At 34.2% G+C, this 19,048-nt stretch overlaps 1 protein-coding gene across 1 annotated transcript in view; it reads left to right on the plus strand.

Moving 5' to 3' along the window:
• The window catches only part of AstC-R2 (Allatostatin C receptor 2), a 143,932-nt gene extending 130,299 nt beyond the window's left edge, over positions 1–13,633 (plus strand). Inside the window, exon 2 of the mRNA XM_067756573.1 lies at positions 7,450–13,633. Coding sequence (XP_067612674.1) covers positions 7,564–9,255 — 1,692 coding nt within the window. The 5' untranslated portion in view covers positions 7,450–7,563 and the 3' untranslated portion in view covers positions 9,256–13,633. The remainder of the gene's footprint in view (positions 1–7,449) is intronic.
• Positions 13,634–19,048: the final 5,415 nt, after the last annotated feature.

A 19,048-nucleotide genomic window follows, 5' to 3' on the forward strand; every position in this document is an offset into this window, starting at 1 on the left:
CAGAATTAAAGGACTGTTATAATTTGAAAAACTAGGTTCGATTAAATCATTCTGTAGTAGGTTTTCGACTTGTTTATTGATTTCTTCGCGTTGTGTGTATGGCAAACGGTAATTTTTAATATAGACAGGGGTTTTGTCAGTTAATCTAAGTTTTTGTTCGTAGAAATTATTAAGCGTCATTAAGTCGGTTTTTAATGCAAAAATATCAGAATATTTCAAACATAAATCAAGTAATTTCTTTTTAGCGTAAGAAGGCATTTGTTTTGCCAAAATTGATTTAAGCTCTTCTATACGGTTTGAATGGATAGGTGTATCATTTATTCGATAGACATTGAAGTTTTTAATGTCTTCAGTTTGAATATTGAAATCTTTTACGTACTTGACCTCGTCGGTTGTGTTGATAACTTTTATTATTGGATTTTTTGTATCAACGATACATTTTGCTGTGAAAACACCGTTACAAAGTTCCTGAGAATCAACAAAAACTGGACTTGTCGAATTTTTCAAACTAAAAACACGAAAAACTTCGCATCTTGGTGGAATTACAAGAGTATTTGTTGGAGTGCTATGCAAAATTGAAATATTTACCTTTTCTGTCCCTTGTCCGAATGTAATTGTGTCATTAGCATAACTGATTATGCATTTGTTCGCTTTTAGAAAGTCTTTCCCTATTATACCGTCCGAAGGAATATTAAAGTTGTCATTGACAACATGAAGAGTCAGAGGAAAAAATTTATTTGATGCGATTATACTTGTATTAACTGTTCCTATTGTCGTTACCGTGTCTGTTGTTACGCCTGTAATATTTATTACGTTACTATCGTCTACTTCTACATCGTTTGCCAAACTGGAAATTTTTATTAGTGAAATGTCTGCCTGTGAATCTACTAGAAAGGAACATATTTTATGAGAATCGCTACAAGCGACTTCGACGAAATCGGAAAAATTTAAATTTAGACAATATATTGATTGAGAAGTATTTAGTCGAATTGCTCCTGCTCCCTCAGTGTTCGCGCCTGAGGGGCTTCGGCATTTAAAGAACGAACATTGGCTGAATTTCTAGGATTTGAACCCTGATTATTGGAATTTCTGTTATTTCCAGACCGATTATTATTGTTATTGTTGGAATTGCTATTGCCTCTATTATAATTGCGATTATAGTCTCTGTTATAATTGTGATTATTGCCTCTGTTATAGTTGTTATTTCGGAAATTTGTATTAGTGTGTTGCCTATTTGCATTACCGTTAAATCGAAAATTACTATTGTTGTTATATCTGAAATTGCTGTTACCTCTAGAATTTCCACGGAAATTACTATATCTTATCGGATGTGACCGAAACGCTAACACTTGCCGTTCTTTAATTTCCTGTTCTCGCTCTATAATCATTTTCGCTACTACGTCCTTTGAATCTTTGAAGGTTGTTGACGCAAGGATTGATTTCACCATATCTGACCTACTATTCAATCTACAAACGCTAATGGTTTGTTCAACTGCCATCTCATGGGCTTTTGCCTTCGTCATACCTTCAATCATTAGACAGCGCTCTAACGAGTCAGAAAGCTCTTCTACCTGCTTTGAAAATTCTGAAAAATTGTTATTGGTTACTCTTAAGGCTGCAATTTTTCCCGCGACAACTTTCGAGTTGTCTGGCCTAATTTCACTACATAGCGCTTCTTTAATTTGGCTGACTGATTCTATATGCGTTGGTAGTGCTTCGCGAGCTTTGCCTTCGAGCTTGGATTTTAAAAATGCAATTAAAGTAGGAGTTAAGTTTTCGTTAGAGAATACTTCCATTAATTCAACTTTATTTATAAATGAGCCAAGTGCTAACGGGTCTCCACTGTAGTTGTCTCGCATAATCGAGGCACAAGTACTAATAAACGATTTTTTCTCCTCGATTGTGGCCATGGTTGTAACGTTAAGAATCGGAGTTATAATAGAAAAACTAGAATTTGGAATTACAGGCTGATCAGCAAATCCTAAAAAGTCTGCACTCAGGGATAATTTATAATTATGTTCACTTGTTAAGGTATTAGTTGACGATGAACTCGAAGATGAATCAGAATCTGAGTTATTGGAATCTATATCTTGCTCTAAGTTTGTGGAATCTAAATTTTGCTCTGAATTTTCGGGACTTGAATCTGGATTGGAATTTTTAGAAATAACCTTTCCGCTTCTTAGGTCCATACGTGTTGAAACGAATGGACGAAATATTAAAAAATTTTGTTGCAAGATATGTGGTATTTGTTTATGAAGATTGAATAGTAATTTAGAGGAAATTAAATTGGAACGAGTTGAGTTGAGCTCAAAAGAAAATTATGAAAGTATTCTTAAAGGAAATTTATGAAAATATTTTAAAAGAAATTTGTGAAAGTATGTAGTTTTGAAAGCTTTTAGATTTTAGTTATAATTATACAATTGGTTAGCGAATACTTATAGCAAAAAAACTAGTTAGTGAATTTTATTGAAATATTAAAGTTAGTGATTAGTTAATGAAAAGAAAGATTAAAGAAATACTTTACGCTTTTGTTGTCCGCAAATCTAAATCCAATGATTGAAATTAGCTGAAAATTTTTCATGTAAAACGGGAATGGGAATTGGGATTCACATGCAATTTAAAAGATGTTGATTGTTTACGAATATATTTATTGAAATGTACGAATTTTTATTGTACAGAATGTGAAAAAAAAATTTTTTGAATCAGAAATGTATGGCAAAGTTATAAATTTGTTTGAATTTAAATGCAAAGATTATAGAATGGCAAATATTTTTGTACAGGCTTTAAACGGACGCACCGCTTTTATCAAAATTGTCTTGTTTTTATTTTTATAGATACGGGCGCACCGCATCTTTCCAAAATTGTAATATAAATGTCCTCGGACGCACCGGGATTAAAAAAATGTATGTCATATTTTTACGCGGACGCACCGCTTACGAAAAGTAAAGAAAAAATTTTTTTTTGTATTTTTGTGTTGATGAAGCCCACTGTAGGGCAGAGTGGGATTAAACTAATGAAAACTTTAATGAAAATTTATTGAACCACCATTGTGTGAATAACGAAAAGATCGAATGGATTAATAATTTTTTTCTTCAGTTTTTGTCCGACTCTGTTCTACAGTGCCTACCTATGGTTTTACACATATATGTATGTATGAGTATGTGAGTTTTAATAAAATTTTTTTTTTTTGTAGGCAATTTAATTTTGACTACAAAACAAAATTTTTTTTTTTTTATAATAATTTTGAAAATGGATGAAATATGTTTTAACTTCGATATAAAAATTGAAAAATGTAATTTTTAAATGTATTTATTAAATATGAAAATATGTATCAAAAATTTTATTTCGCCATACCAATGCTGCTTGTTTGATTTACCGCTGTATGTTCTGCTGCTGCGCTTCCTTTTCTGCTGCTACTGCTTGGTGTTCTGCTGCTGATGGCGTCGCTTGTTTTCCGCTATTTTATGGTGTACGGTGGTATGCTGTTATGACGGTGGCGTGGCTTGTGCCGTTACTAAAGTGGCGTGGCTAGTGCCGTTTTTCTACTGAGTTTAGTACAGTTTATGCCAAAACTAATATTTAATTTTTACTTTTTTTTTTTTTTTGTTTTGAATAATATTATTTCTGCTTTGATTAGTTCGTTGTATTATTAATTTTGAAAATTCTAATTATTTCCGTTTTTTATTAATTTTTTTATATTATGTGTATATGTATATTTTTCCAACCGATTTTTTTTCTACCACTAGCCACGACCAACAAAAAATCCACCACCACTGCCTTATTTGTTAATTTCGTAAAATTTTTTTTCTCTTTTACCATTTCAAATTGTGGGTTTTTGTTAATTTTTACATATTTTTGGTTTTTAATGATTTTAAATTTTTTGTATATTTTCCTCAGTTTTATATGTTTTTGTTTGTAATGATTTTAAGTATTATAATTTTGTGAAAAGGTTTTTGTAATTTTTGTATTTTTTTTGTAGATTTTCCAAATTTTTTAAAAAATTTTTTTTGTATTGGTTTTTAATCTTTTGTACTTTTTTTTGTAATTTTTGATTTTAAAGTTTTTGTGCTATTTTTGATTTTATATACATATTTGTAGAATTTTAAACTTGTATTTCATGTAAATTTTTTTTTTTTAATTTTTTTTGTATCTTTTTTTCAAATTTTTATATTTTTTTTTTTGTGTAATAGTTTTTTAATGTTTTATATTTTTTTTGTAAGAATTTTTAAATGTTTTATATTTTTTTTGTAAGAATTTTTAAATGTTTTATATATTTTTTGTAAGAATTTTTAAATGTTTTATATTTTTTTGTAAATGGCTTTAAATTTTTGTAGTTTTTTTTTTTTGAAGATTTTTGATGTTTTTTAAAAATTTTTTTTTTGTAGGGTTTTTGTATATTTTGTATTTTTTTTGTAATTTTTCAAATTTTTATATTTTTTGTAATATTTTTTGTATGTATATGTATTTTTGTTACTTATTCAATCATTTTTGAATTTTATGTGGGTTTTTTCCGCATTAATTGCTGTTACACCCACGCCTGTTGGGAGGCTTTCCTAATGCCCACTCGCCGCATTTACAGGGCTTCGGCCCACGGTCGCCATGTGGAGGATCCATTTTAGATCAAGGGGAAACTAGCGCTCTAATGCGCTCCCGCCCACACACACACACTTACTTTCACCTTTCTTTTTTTTCCAAATAAAATAGACTTGTTTCAGTTAATAAAAATATATATAAGTTTCTTTAATTTAAACTTTGTTCTTTTCCACTTTAAGTTCGTTACAACTTTTATTCTGACGTTAATCCGTATTTAAAAAAAACTTCTTTTTGTTCACTCCTTTTTTTTATAAACTTTATGTACAGTATATATATATTTTTTATTTTACAACTGTCCACTACTTTTGATTTCCTTTTTGTGCGTTTTAGAATTTCGCGTGATAGTCAGGTGCCGGTTTTCTTCAAACTGAAAACTGCCGCTAACGCCAACCTGTAGCTCGGCAGTTTTTCTCTTCGTTGCTTAGCAACGAAATTAATGATGGCATCCAAAATAAAATCATGGCGTCGAACAACGGCAGTTTCAACCAATCAGAAACTCTCCACATTGCTCGACTCTAACAATTTTAGTGATGCCAAGTGCATCTGATGTATGGTTGCATCTTGCACATTTCTAAAGAGGGTTGCCATCTACAATTTATTTTAATATATTTTACTTTGGCACTACAGTAAGAAGTAATTCAGTTTGAGTTGAGCTATCAATCAGTTTGCTTAAGCACGCGATCTGGCGGCCAATAGTAGAGTTTAATTTGAGTTATTAATCAGTTTGGTTATTAAGCCAGCGAGTAGCAAAGTATAAGTGTTATTGTGAAGTACTTTAATAAAGGCCATTTTTCCATCATTCAATATTGGAGTTATTTATTCAACAGTTTAGTGATTCGAACTTAGCAGAGGATTGCAAATAAGAGGATTTGCAGCAAATTCGTTACAATATAAATTAACGCTCTTGAAAATATTCGAATAGTTAGATTAATCGAGTATTGGTTTGTTCGAGTTTAGATGTTGTTTACGTTTATTAAACGAATTATTAAACGAATTTCACTGTTCGAATAGTTCGGTTTTCGAAATCGAACTTCGATTTTGTATGAAGTCTCATTACGTGTACGCTGTGTATGTTCCAAATAATTCTTCTTTGTTGAATCTTTTTCTAGTTTGATCTGTTAGTAGATTTTGAAATCTTAGAATGTTATGTCTCAAAAATGTTGTACCGAAGTAAAATTTCCCGAAATCTCCGTTCAGCTGCGATTATTCGAATAATCGATAACGAGCAATTATTTAAATAATCAACGATTTACGATTATTCGATTTTAACTAATGGAATTCTGAAAATCGAACATTAGAGCATTCAAATAATTAGGATATTCGATCCTTTCTAAATTTCATTTTACTCCCCTTTTACTTTATATAATTTTTTTGCAAAAAAAAACTAGCATGAACTCAGTTTTCTGGTTTGGACTCTGTACTCGAGATTCAGCTCTACTAACTCAACTCGAGAAAAGCCTCTGTTTTTTCATGAATGAGGAACACTGCTTCAGTGCTCACGTAAAACTAACATCACTGCAGCGAATCGCAACTAGTTACTAAAATCTGTTCCGTAGCAGATCTTTCAAAAGACACTTTTAATATTGTGATGTCGTCCAAAATGGCAACTGCCACCTCTGTAGACCTTTTGAACGCATTCATAACTGGTTCAGTCGTAGGTGGTTATGAATTAATCGCAGCCTTCGATTAACTAATTTCAAAATAGCTGTGTTTTTTTCACATGTATATATGTACATCTAGATTTGCGACTAAAAAAACCCCCCATCGACAATAACATATGGTAGTCGTGTATGGAGAAATAGTGGAGCCACAAACCTTCTCCGCCATAGTATCTAACGCATGCCAAAATTCAAAGTGGAGAATAGTGCAGACACATATTTTTTAGTACTAATTTTATGCGCAACAATTTCATAAGTGCAGATAAAGCAAATAAAGATATGGCGGCGACCGTGGTGTGATGGCAGCGTGCTCCGCCTACCACACCGTATGCCCTGGGCTCACACCCCGGGCCAAGCAACATCAAAATTTTAGAAATAAGGCTTTTCAATTAGAAGAAAATTTTTCTAAGCGGCGTCTCCCCTCGGCTGTGTTTTGCAAGCGCTCCGAGTGTATTTCTGAAATGAATAGCTCTCAGTGAAAACTCATCTGCCTTGCAGGAGCCGTTCGGAGTCGGCGTAAAATATGTAGGTCCCGTCCGGCCAATTTGTAGGGAAAATCAAGAGGATCACGACGCAAATTGGAAGAGAAGCTCGGCCTTAAATCTCTTCGGAGATTATCGCGCCTTACATTTGTTTATTCAGATAAACCTATTTACTTACCAGTCTATATAAAGTTTAAGTGCATATGTATATACATGTAAAAAAAGCACAGCTAATATATAGCTCAGATAGCAGCGCTCTTGGAGCAAGTGTGGCTACAAACTGTTCCGCCCTGCCTCCAATTAGCACAAGTTCGAGGGAGGTCCTGGGTTCACACCCCGAGCAAAGCAACATCGAAGTTTTAGAAAAAAATGTTTTCAATTAGAATAACATTTGTCTAAGCGGCGTCGAACCCGGCAGTATTTGGCAAGCACTCCGAGTATATTTCTGCCATGGAAATCTCTCAGTGAAAATTCATCTGCCTTGTAGATGCCGTGCGGAGTCGGCATAAAACAAGTAGGTCACGTCCCGCCAATTTTTAAAAAAGATTAAAAAGGAGCACGACGCAAATTGGAAGAGAAGCTCGGTCTTAAATATCTTCGGAGGTTATCGCGCCTTTCATTTCTTTATTTTAACTTAGATTTAAATATTTTAACAAAATTATCTAAAATTATACGATATTCTAAATCGAAGTTAATAAGCGAATATTTCTTTACAGATTTTGCTGAAAAATGAACTGGAGGGCACATAAATAACTGTTAAAAGAAATTGAAATAAATAGATTAACCTAAATAAATATAAATAAGCAGTCACCATAACATTAAACAATACAATGGATGCCAACAAATCGAATTTATTCTACTTCAGCCTGCTGTCAAGCTTAATGCCTCAACGAAGTCACAGCGAAAATAGCGACACCAGTGAATCGCACGTAAGGCATGAACAAATTAGCTCAAATTTGGCAATGGCACGAGCGCGCGCACTAGCAAATATACAAGAACAATTTTTACCTAATTTAAATATATTTCAATTGGAAGCGAGTGAATTTTTAAGTCGCGTCAATGGCGCCTTCTTCAATATGACATACAATGAAACATACGAAGATGAAATGATGTGCCATAATGGACAAAATGCTATAAGTAATTTAATCACCGTTATACTATATATATTTGTTTTTATTGTTGGACTTGCTGGTAATACGCTCGTCATTTATGTTGTGCTGCGTTTTTCGAAAATGCAAACAGTCACAAATATATATATATTAAATTTAGCAATAGCCGATGAATGTTTTCTAATTGGTATACCCGTTTTATTATATACCATGCAAGTGGGTAGCTGGCAATTTGATGATTATATATGTAAAGCGTATATGGTTAGTACATCGATAACACAATTTACATCGTCAATATTTTTACTCATCATGTCAGCCGATCGTTATATAGCCGTATGTCATCCAATATCATCGCCACGCTATCGTACACCATTCGTTTCGAAAGTGGTCTCACTTATTGCTTGGTTGACGTCGGTGCTACTGATGTTGCCCGTGATATTATTCGCTAGCACAGTGCATACGGGTGAGCATCACATCTCGTGCAACATCAAGTGGCCCGAAGCACAAAATACACAATCGGGTACCACATTTATATTGTATTCACTGACATTGGGTTTTGCCATACCGCTTACGTTTATTTTATGTTTCTATTTTCTTGTTATACGTAAATTGCGTACAGTGGGACCAAAGCAAAAATCCAAAGAAAAGAAACGTTCACACCGTAAGGTAACAAAATTGGTGCTTACAGTGATTACAGTATATATATTATGTTGGTTACCCTATTGGATATCACAGGTGGCGCTCATCAATTCGTCGCCAAGCGAATGTGCATCGAGACTCGAAATAACAATATTTTTAATAGCCGGTTGTTTTGGCTATTCAAATTCAGCTATGAATCCAATACTTTACGCTTTTTTGAGTGATAATTTCAAAAAAAGTTTCTGTAAAGCATGCACATGTACAGCTCGTAAGGATATAAATGCACAATTACAAATGGAAAATAGTTTCTTTCCGAGATTTGGTAAGAAAATAAAAACGGATCGTTTAATTTCGTCAAAGAAAATGAAACAACAGCAGAAAGCGCTAGCAAAACGTAGTAATAATCCCAAAGATATGCTGTCTACTGCCAGTACGACAACAACAACAACAACAACGACTACTAATACAACCACCGGTACTAGCAACAGTAGTGGCAATGCGTTTAGCGCTTGTTCCAACTTTAATATAACTGCAAATAAAATTACACCATGCACTGATTCAAACACAAATACTGTGCCTAAAATAAAAGTACCAGTCATTACACATCAAAATTCAGTTAGCAATAATGCGACGAATATTGAGCACACTCGCTTTCCGCAAGATATATCTTACACTGAAGTGTTAGCAGAAGTTTTGACTGACAAATTATCAAAAAAGTTGGATGGTAGTGAAATAAATAATTGTAAAATGCCTGTACTACACACAGATTTATAAGTCTTGGCAAAGGGTGGTAGTAGACCACTAGAGACAATTGTCTATGTGGCAAAGAGATGAGTATCATTGAAAGAGTTTGCAAGTGAGGAGTTGATATGAGTAAATAAAGCAAGTTGAGTAGGTAGAGTTGTAGAAGAATCTAACTGATCCACATGTTAGATGGAGCTATGTATGAGGTATTGAGCAAAATACAGCTTATGGCACTATTTGATAGGTTAAGCATAGCGTTAAAGAAAAAAAGGCATGATTAGCAAGTAGTCGTGGAGTTCGATGTGTAAGCATACAAGTTTACATCTCTAACAGTGATGCACAATGTCGACAGAGCTTCGAATACAAACGCAACTTGTTTTGTAGTAGTAAGTACAGAAAAGAGCGTGGCTTCAGAAAGTTTTTTCAAGCGCCGTCGCCCCCGGCAGTGATTTGGTAAACACTCCGAGTGTATTTCTGGCATGAATAGCTTCTCAAGAAAAATACATCTGCCTTGCAGATGCCGTTCGGAGTCGGCATAAAAAAAGCAGGTCCCGTTCCCACAATTCGTGGAAAAAATTAAAAAGAGCGCGACGCAAATCGGAAGAGAAGCTCGGCCTAAAATCTAAAATCGGCGCCTTGCATTTCTTATTTAATTATGTGTCAACATGAAGAATATTTGAGCATAGAATTCACGCGTGCAATGTTTATTGCTTAAAGTACAAGCTAAAACTTGTTGACTGCTTGCTTTACTGAGTATCTATCACTGAGCTCGCACGACACGCGGGTGAACGACAAATCGTTTTCCGTAGCACTACAAAAGCCTCGAGTTCACCACTGGTCGAGAAAGCGAATATTTTTAGCATAACAAGAGCTCGCCGAGGATTTGAAGAAGTTTGTTATCGCGAATCTCATCGGTTTCCTATTAGTCTCTTATCGTCTTGATAACGACGCGTTACGGATGTGTCACCTCTTTTATATTGATCCGTTTCACAACAAAGCGATAAGTCGTCGATAACCAAACGATAGCCCACCAATTACAAAACTGTAACACTCCAAAAAAATAGATAACTCTTCGATTTTAAGTCGATAACTTTTAAATGGTTATCTTTCTGACACTAAATAGATTACTTTGATAGCGCGCTGATAACGAATTTATTATATCCCAATCAAAAATCGATAACATTTTGATAATATATCGATTACTTTTTGTTAAATAATCGATAACTCCTTGATAATAAATTGATAACTTTTCAATAACACATCGATGTTATAAATTGATAACTTTTAGATAATAAATTGGTAACACCCTGAAGACAAAATTAAAAATTTCATAGCAAGGCGATATTTTTACGATAAAATATCGATAACAAACCGACAACACGTACATATCTTTTGTTATCGATAGCGAATTTATGACACCTTGATAACAAATTGCTAAAACGTCAATATCTTCTCCATAGCACAAGTGTAACAAGCCGATAACTTGTTGATAAGAAATGGACAACACGCCCAAAACAACACGTCGACAAGAGGGTGGTGTGCTATCCCCGCTTTTGTTTAACTTTCACATATCGAAGCTCCATTTCCTCGTGAACCTCATTTATCGCCTCGGCGACCTTATTTACAGCATACACAAAGCAAAATGTCGACCATATTGGACATACCCGTCGATGGTCATACATCCAAAAATAATGGGTGTGGGGTTCGATCACGATCTACATTTTGGGGAGCATGCAGATACAATTGCCCCTAAAGTCCAGAGCGGCAAAAAATCCTCAAATGTCTAGCCAGCAGCTTGTATGCTACGTGTCCTTAATATGTTCGCGGAGCCTAAAAAAACCAACTGGTGAAAACTGCAGGCCTGTCCAAAAATACCGCGCTCAGAACAGCCACGTGATGACTGCTTATATCCTCAGACCATCTTGTACACAGTGAGGCGCGAATACTCCCGCCTTCAAGGAACTTTAAAAGTCCTGTCCGTAAGCACTATGAAGAAATCCGGCACTTCCGAAGTGAGCTATATTAAAAAAGGATCATGATACGGCCCTAGAAACATCCATAGAAAGGCGTCGGACTACTATGCCAGCGATTGCCCGGTTAATTCCGTTCTTAAAGGCAATGCCATAAACTCGCTGTTGAGGAAAGAAACCTCCCCAGGGAGATGCCCGTCCCTCTAGCTGAATTTCGAACTGGATGCTGTAATAGATAAAATTTTTACTTATCCAGAATCAACCCCGATATACCCAACGTATGTCACGCTTGTAATGTGTCCCTAACTGACACCAATTGTTAGTTAGTTGCATTTAGATGCGATTATTGGAATAAATAAAAATCAAGCGTTCGTTTTTAATAAAGTATTCGAATAATCGTGTAATTACATTTAGTTGCGTCTATTCGAATAATCTTAGCGAGTAAACTATGCGAATAGTGAAATGAGATTAATAAATCCATAAAAATCTAAAATGGAATAATCGCGTACTGGATTAATTTTCTTCAAATATAGGAGCTTATCAAGAAAACGAAATGAGATAAAAAATATCTCGCTGTGAACACTTTCTTGAACATATTTTCCATACGCTTGAAAAATGGACTCTGCAAATGTGAACCCAACATTATAATAAAAAAATATATAATATTAATACACTTACATACATATATATGTCCGAAACGCCTAATAGCTTTTGGCATAGTTAGGAATTACCCAGTTTGAAGCTCTTCAGACGTTATAAAATGATCATGCATCATCTCTACACCTTTGGCCAAGTCTTTTAATTCTGTTGTGATAATTGAAAATTACCAAAAAAATTGTAAATGTTTTCTTGGTTTGAAATTGTTACATGTGAACTTATAAACTTATATTATTTTCTAGTATCACTTATAAATATAAAATATTACATTTTAAACAAATAATGGATTTAAGTGTTTTACAAAGTTTGCTTGTTATATTTACAAACAAAAAAAAACAGGAATTTGTATAAACTAAATCATTTTAAGCCTGTAATAACTTAAAAGTCACTTCATGCAAAAAAATCACAAATCTGTTACTAAAATATTCAATAATAGAAGGAATGTTTGAAATAAAATTGAAAAACTGAAATACGCAAACAACAAAAAACACTAAGAGTAAACTTAAAAAAAAAAACGAATTATGCTCACTAGGTCACTGCAAAAAATTATAGTGTGTAATGTCATCTGTCAGATAATGTGACAGGTTCTCGGATAAGGAATTTAACAGTGCAAGCACGCAGTATGGGAACAGCTGACGGTTAAGGCGCTAAGTGGGCAAATTGGTTTATCGGTTACTACTTTTCTTTTATTTTATTTTATTTTTTGCTTTATTTTATTTCAGTTTATTTAATTTTATTTTATTTCTTTTTATTTTGTTTTATTTTATTCTATTTTACTTTACTTCATTTTAATTTATTTTATTTTACTTTGTTGTTTTTTAACCCAGATAAGCCTAAAAGTTTCTCAGGCGAAAACTTTTAATTTTTTTTTGGAAATATCTGTTGTAAAACCGTTATAGAAAGAGACTCTGATACTTTTTACAAAAAATTTTTTTTTTTTTATTTTAAAGGTGCCCTATATATTGTACTTTAGGAATATAAGGAATAAAAACATGTTTTTATTTATTGGAATGGAAGTTTACAAAACACTTGGTATGTACTCCAATATTGCATTTTACACATCTTGTAGTGGTTTTTTGTTGGCAATATCCACATCGGGTTTATTTTTCCTGTGGCTCTACAAGATGATCCATAAGGTCATAGCGAATCTCCGCTTCTTTGGGGCAACTTGGATGGCCTTTTTGGTAGGTTGATTGCTTTCTATATGCAGTCAGCAGCATGGTAGCCACTGCACGCCTAAAGCTCAGTTGGTCAAAACTTCCGCCCCGTTCGCGATGTATGATACAAGCGTTTTGGAGCGCCATATCAATGCAGTGGGCTAGCAAATGCAGATACCATTTGCCCCTCATTGAAGTTCTATACAAGCTTATATTTTGGCCAGAACGTTCCACTCCTCCCATTTTAGAGTTATACATGTAAATCAAATGCGGTCGTTCTACATATAAAACGGTATATTATCGTCCGAATCATCCGATGAGCTTTCAGGCCCGCCTGCACTAAATTTTATTTCTGCTGGCGCTTTCAGTTGGGCAGATGGAAAATTATTTACGCCAAAAGCTTCCTCAGGACAAGAATCTTCGTCGTTTGCATTAACTGGAGGAAAGAAAACCGCTTCGCCGATGTAGCCTGTGTTTTCTTCACCATGCTCCAACAAAACAAGAACCTCATGGAGACAGAGACCATTGCAAATAAATAGATCTTGTAGACACCTATCTTCCCAATGTACTATAAGTAGGACACTAACATTTGCTCATTTTTACTACTAATTAATTTTCAATGTATTTCAATCTATTTAACTCTAATTTTACACATTTAATTTTTTAATATAAAAATATATTTGTTAAATTTTATCATATAAATATTAACTCACCTTTGAAATCATATGTTATAATGTTGCATTTTTTCAAAATTAGTAATTTTCTGAATAAGACAACCAGAACTTCTCTCACTGAGGGACTGGAAACACTTACTAACGCTGTTGCGCAATTTCTACTGCATGCAAAAATTAATTCCCGTTATTCCTGGCCACCGGGCGCGTGCGTGAATCGACATGAAATTGGTGTCCTACATATAGTACATCAGGGTTATCTGGTTATATTACATTATTTTATTTTATTTTGTTTTATTTTATTTTGTTTTATCTTATTTTATTTTATTTTATTTTATTTTTTTCTATTTTAAATTATTTTCTCTTATTTTATTTTATTTTATTTTATTTTATACTATTTTATGTTATGTTATTTTATTTTATTTGGTTTTATTTTATTTTACTTTATTTTATTTTGTTTTGTTTTATCTTATTTTATTTTATTTTAACTAAATTTTTTTTAAGATCGCGGGTTCGAATCGAGCTCAAGGCGTAACAATAATTTTTTATCATTATTATTGTTATGATAAATTTTTTCTTAATTGAAAAAAATTTTAAATTAGAATAGAAAAAATAAAAAATTTTAGACAACTGCCAAAGCTCGTTGTATAGATCCATTTCGGGAACTGCTAAATTCCTACATCGGCAACGTTTATGCGCCGCTGCTATAACCATTCAGCCATCACAGCGGTTTTTTGTTTGTCTTCATTAATCCTACTTCTATTCTGGTTCGTGCCAATTGATATTCACAACACTGCGACATCTGTTGCAGAATGGATGTGAATTTCTTCTTTCTTCTATTCTAATTTAAAAATTTTTTCAATTAAGAAAAATTTTATCATAACAATAATAATGATAAAAAATTATTGTTAGGTCTTGAGCTCGATTCGAACCCGCGATCTTACAAATCAGTAGGCCGATATAACAACAAAAATTGTTAATTTATTTTATTTTATTTTAATGTATTTAAGTTTATTTTTAATTTATTTAAGTTTATTTTAGTTTTATTTGTGTATATCTCTGGAGCCAAAGCAAATTGTAAAGTTTTTGTTTTTGCAACATATATGTAAATTAATCCACGATTTGATATAAAGTTTCCTCATTAACTCTTCGAGGCAAAAATGGCAATTATCGGCACAAAAATTACCCAGCACCTAAATTGCCCTATATCTCCTGAACCAAGCAAGTCTTCTAAATTCTTGTTTTGCATTCATATAACTAAGTCCCTACTTGTTGATGGATCCACACATTTTTTTAAGGTTCTAGTAACAGCGATTCAGGCGCAACGTAAGATATCCGGTTTATCGACAACAACGGACGACTAAGCCGATTAGTGTGTATATCTCTTGAAGCAAACAAAATTAAAAAAAAAATTCTTGCACCATGTAGCTACCTACTTTTAGATTGAGGCACAAGTAGATTGAAGGTGCTGCAGTTAACGGCTAAGGCTGAAACTGCTGTATACTATGGCTCCAATTATTTAACTCCTATGACTGCTAACAACCGCCGATGAGTTAGCAAAGAAGACTCTAGCACTCTTTACAATTTCCAATCTATATTTAAGAAATAAAAAGGAGCTATAAAATGCGTATGATCAATCAAGCAGGAATTTAGTGAATTCAATTACGCGACTGCAGATATATAAAGCCCTGTACAAGTCTTTCGGCAACAAAGTTCCTACTATCTCTAAATAGAGAAGATTCGAAGCTTATTGTCGACACACAAACAGTGCACTGTGTACAGTTGTCACATGCAGAAATAATCGGTTAATGACGTTCTTCTCGATCGGCGAAAATAAGCCTGTGCTAATACAATGTAGTTTCTTAAAATAAACTGATTGACAGTTCCTTAGCTTGCGCCACTTTTATGATCTCAGTTGCCTCGTTCGCCTATTTCACCCAGGGTCTAGACTCTTTAGGTACATCCTTCACGAGTGGTTGCTTATTTATTTCTCGTTTTGTATCCCATATTCACTGCTGCCTTCTTTGTATGTGTGTGTATATATGCCAGAGTAATATCCCAGTAGAAAATTTCTCGAGCGCTCCCTTTACGAACAGGAATAGAGCGATCTTTTTAAACAACAGGGGATCAACTATAGAGCAGCACATTATCGTGTGATCTCCTATTATTTTTCTGGGAGCAGAATGCGATCGTTGCTTTTTAAACCGTTATATGTGTTCCCTTTCGGTTTTTTTGGAGCAAAGTGGGATATTTGCGTCAAACATAATAAACCCATCGAAAATAACTGTTTTTTAAAATAACTGTTTTGGATTTTCTCAAAATAAAAGAATTTTTCATTCTTAAATAATCAGTGAAAGTGTTACGTGGTCTAATTTAAACGTTTCTAAAAAGGTAAACAAGTGAAATATATAAAAATAAGGAATTACAAAAAAATATTGGAGGAAATTTTAAAAAAGTTGAGCCCCCCGAAGTTTTCTCTTGATGTTTTGCCAATAAATTCAGTAGCGGAAATGCAGCAGGCGAATAATATTGCCAAACCTAAGGAAGAAGCTGTGGTAAGGATTATTTTGATCATCATGTTCAATCTCCATTTTAATGCATAGTTTGTTATTTATCGCAGATAAAATTTTTTAAATCAAAATTAGCAAACCGAAATTTGAAAGAAATCTTGTGTGAAATTTTCGACGAAGCCAGAGGCCAAAATAAAATCGCTGTTAGGGAATACAAGATATTTAGCTATAATTTATTTGGTAAGTTTTTTGAGCATATTTGAATTCCTCTTTATGGGTTTTATTTTGGATTGCAGAAGCCGTCAAAAACAAGTATCAAAACTAATCCGAGTTTGAGGATAAAGTTAAGGATGCCTTTAGAGAAGTAAAACTGAAATTTTACGGGAAAACTTATAAAGTGAAAATTTTAAATTAAAAATTTACTAATTGAAAACAATTTTGAAAAAAGGCTCATTTCCTTTTTTTATTATTTTTAGGGAACTATTTTTCTGTCTCGCTCTAGTTTTGTGCATTTTGATGATATAGGGAGCACTCCTTTTTTGTTGTTTTTAATCATTTGGAGAGCGTTCTGATTTTGTTTTCTTATTATCATTTGGAGAGCACTCTTTTTTTGTATTTGTGGATCATTTAGAGAGCGCTCTGGTTCCACGTTTCTCAACCGTTTACAGAGCGCTTGCCCTCCTAGGACATGCAATGTTAAAAGGGAGCATGTTTTGTTTGACGTCTTGGACAGTGCGGAAGCACTCCCAAGCTCCCTATTTAGCGATCCATAATCGCTCATAGTATGATCCCCTTTTCTACTGGGATGCGCTGTAGAATTTTGCATTTCATATCCTCTGCTGCGTTGTTTGTTGCTGTGTAGGTGTATGTGTGGCTGTTTTCTATTTCATCTGCTTGCCTTGCTGTTATTGTTCAGAATTTATTACTAGCGACATAGTGATACTGCTAAATATTCGCCACAATACCATTTTCCACTTCTGGAAAATGTTTTAATGAGAAGTTTCAGTTTGAAACACACTTCAATATTATTTCAGACGAGCCTTCACAAACCAATCGAGTTTATTTGTTAATGAATTGTTAAACATTAAAACACATAAATTAAATTAAATGTAATAAAAAGTTTTTTAAATAACATCTAATAATTAAAGATTACAGACTAATTTCAAAATAGCCTATATTAAATAGCATAACAAATATTTATATGTAAGCAATTTAATAAAAATTTTAATGTTATATAGAGGACAAAAAAGCAAAAACTAAGTCCCTTATAAAATTAAATAATATATATAAATAAATTCGCAAATCAGTCGAATGTTATTATCTTACATATTATTTTTAGTTGCTGTTTTTATGTGCAGGGACCTGCATTCGCTCTTATTTTGAATCCAAATCTATGAATAAAGTTTTGGTTGTAAAGATGGAGATTCGTGCTTTTAGCGAGCTTTGAGCATCATTGGTCGTAGTGCTTTTGTTTAGCTATATTTTATTAAAATAATTTATTAAAAATAAACGATTGTGAGCACACAAAGAAATCAATTTGTTGTTGTTGTTGTTGTAGCAGTGCTTCGCCCTACCTAACAGCTGCGACCGATCACAAATTGTCATCAATAACCTCTAACGGGCGTCCAAGGAAACTTGCTGTTTCAACAGGGGTAGACCATAATGAAAGGGGTGTTAGAGGTATTGGTTCCGCATTACAATTAAAGAGATGGTTGGTGTCATGTGGGGACACATTGCAAGCGGGGCTTACATTTTGTATGTCGAGGGTGATTCTGGATAGGTAAGAGTTTAACCTGTTACAGTATCCAGAAAGAAGTTGAGCTAGAGTGACTCGCGTTTCCCTGGAGAGTGTGCGTTCCTCTTCCGCAAATTTGGGTACTGTTCTTTGAGTACTGGATTCACCGGGCAATTCCCGGCATAAAGGGCCGACGCCTGTTTGTGGAGTTCACCAAGGACCTGCTTGTGTTTTTTTTCTTCATACGGCTGAGTTCTCAGGTGCCGTATTTCCTCAAAATGCTAACGGAGATTACTCCTTAAGCCCCTAGGCGGTGTTGGCCCATCAATCAGATGTCTGTTGGGATGCCTAGGCTTCTGTGTAGTCAACAGGAACTGTTTGATTAGCATCTCATTTCTCTCCCTGATGGGAGTATTCTCGCCTCATTATGTAGATGGTGTTCTGGGGGCATAAGAAGACAGCCCGTCGCGATTCTGAGAGCAGTATTTTGGCAGGCCTGTAGCTTCTTCCAGTGGGTAATTTTTCGGCTTGCCGACCATATGGGGAACGCGTAGCGCCCAATCTGCTGGCCAATTGCTTTGTATGTGGTAATGAGCGTTTCTTTGTCTTTTCCTCAAGTACTGCCAGCAAGGGATTTGAGGATTTTATTACGGCTCTGGATTTTCGGAACAATTGCGGCTGCGTGCTCACCAAAATGTAGATCCTGATCAAACGTCACACCCAAGATTTTGGGGTGTAGGACAGTCGGTAGCGTAGTGCCATCGACGTAGATGTTCAAAATGGTCAACATTTGGGACGTCCATGTTGTAAATAAGGTCGTGGAGGATTTAGTTGGTGATAATGCCAGGTTTAGCGAGGCGAATAAAATGGAGAGATCAGGGAGGTAGCCGTTTATTCTGTTGCAAAGCTCGTCGATCTGTGTGCCTGGGCCTGTGGCCATTATTGTGCAGTCATCGGCGTAGGAAACGATAGTAACTCCTCGTGACGAAGGTAGCTTAGATATGTAGAAATTAAACAAAAGTGGGGATAGAACACCACCCTGGGTTTAATTCTTTTTGGTTTTGATGTTTCATTTCTAAATTGCACCGATGCCTGCCGACCACGCAGATAATTTGCGGTCCAT

This window comes from Eurosta solidaginis, chromosome 5, assembly GCF_040869045.1.
Source record: "Eurosta solidaginis isolate ZX-2024a chromosome 5, ASM4086904v1, whole genome shotgun sequence".
Classification (NCBI taxonomy): Eukaryota; Metazoa; Arthropoda; class Insecta; order Diptera; family Tephritidae; genus Eurosta; species Eurosta solidaginis.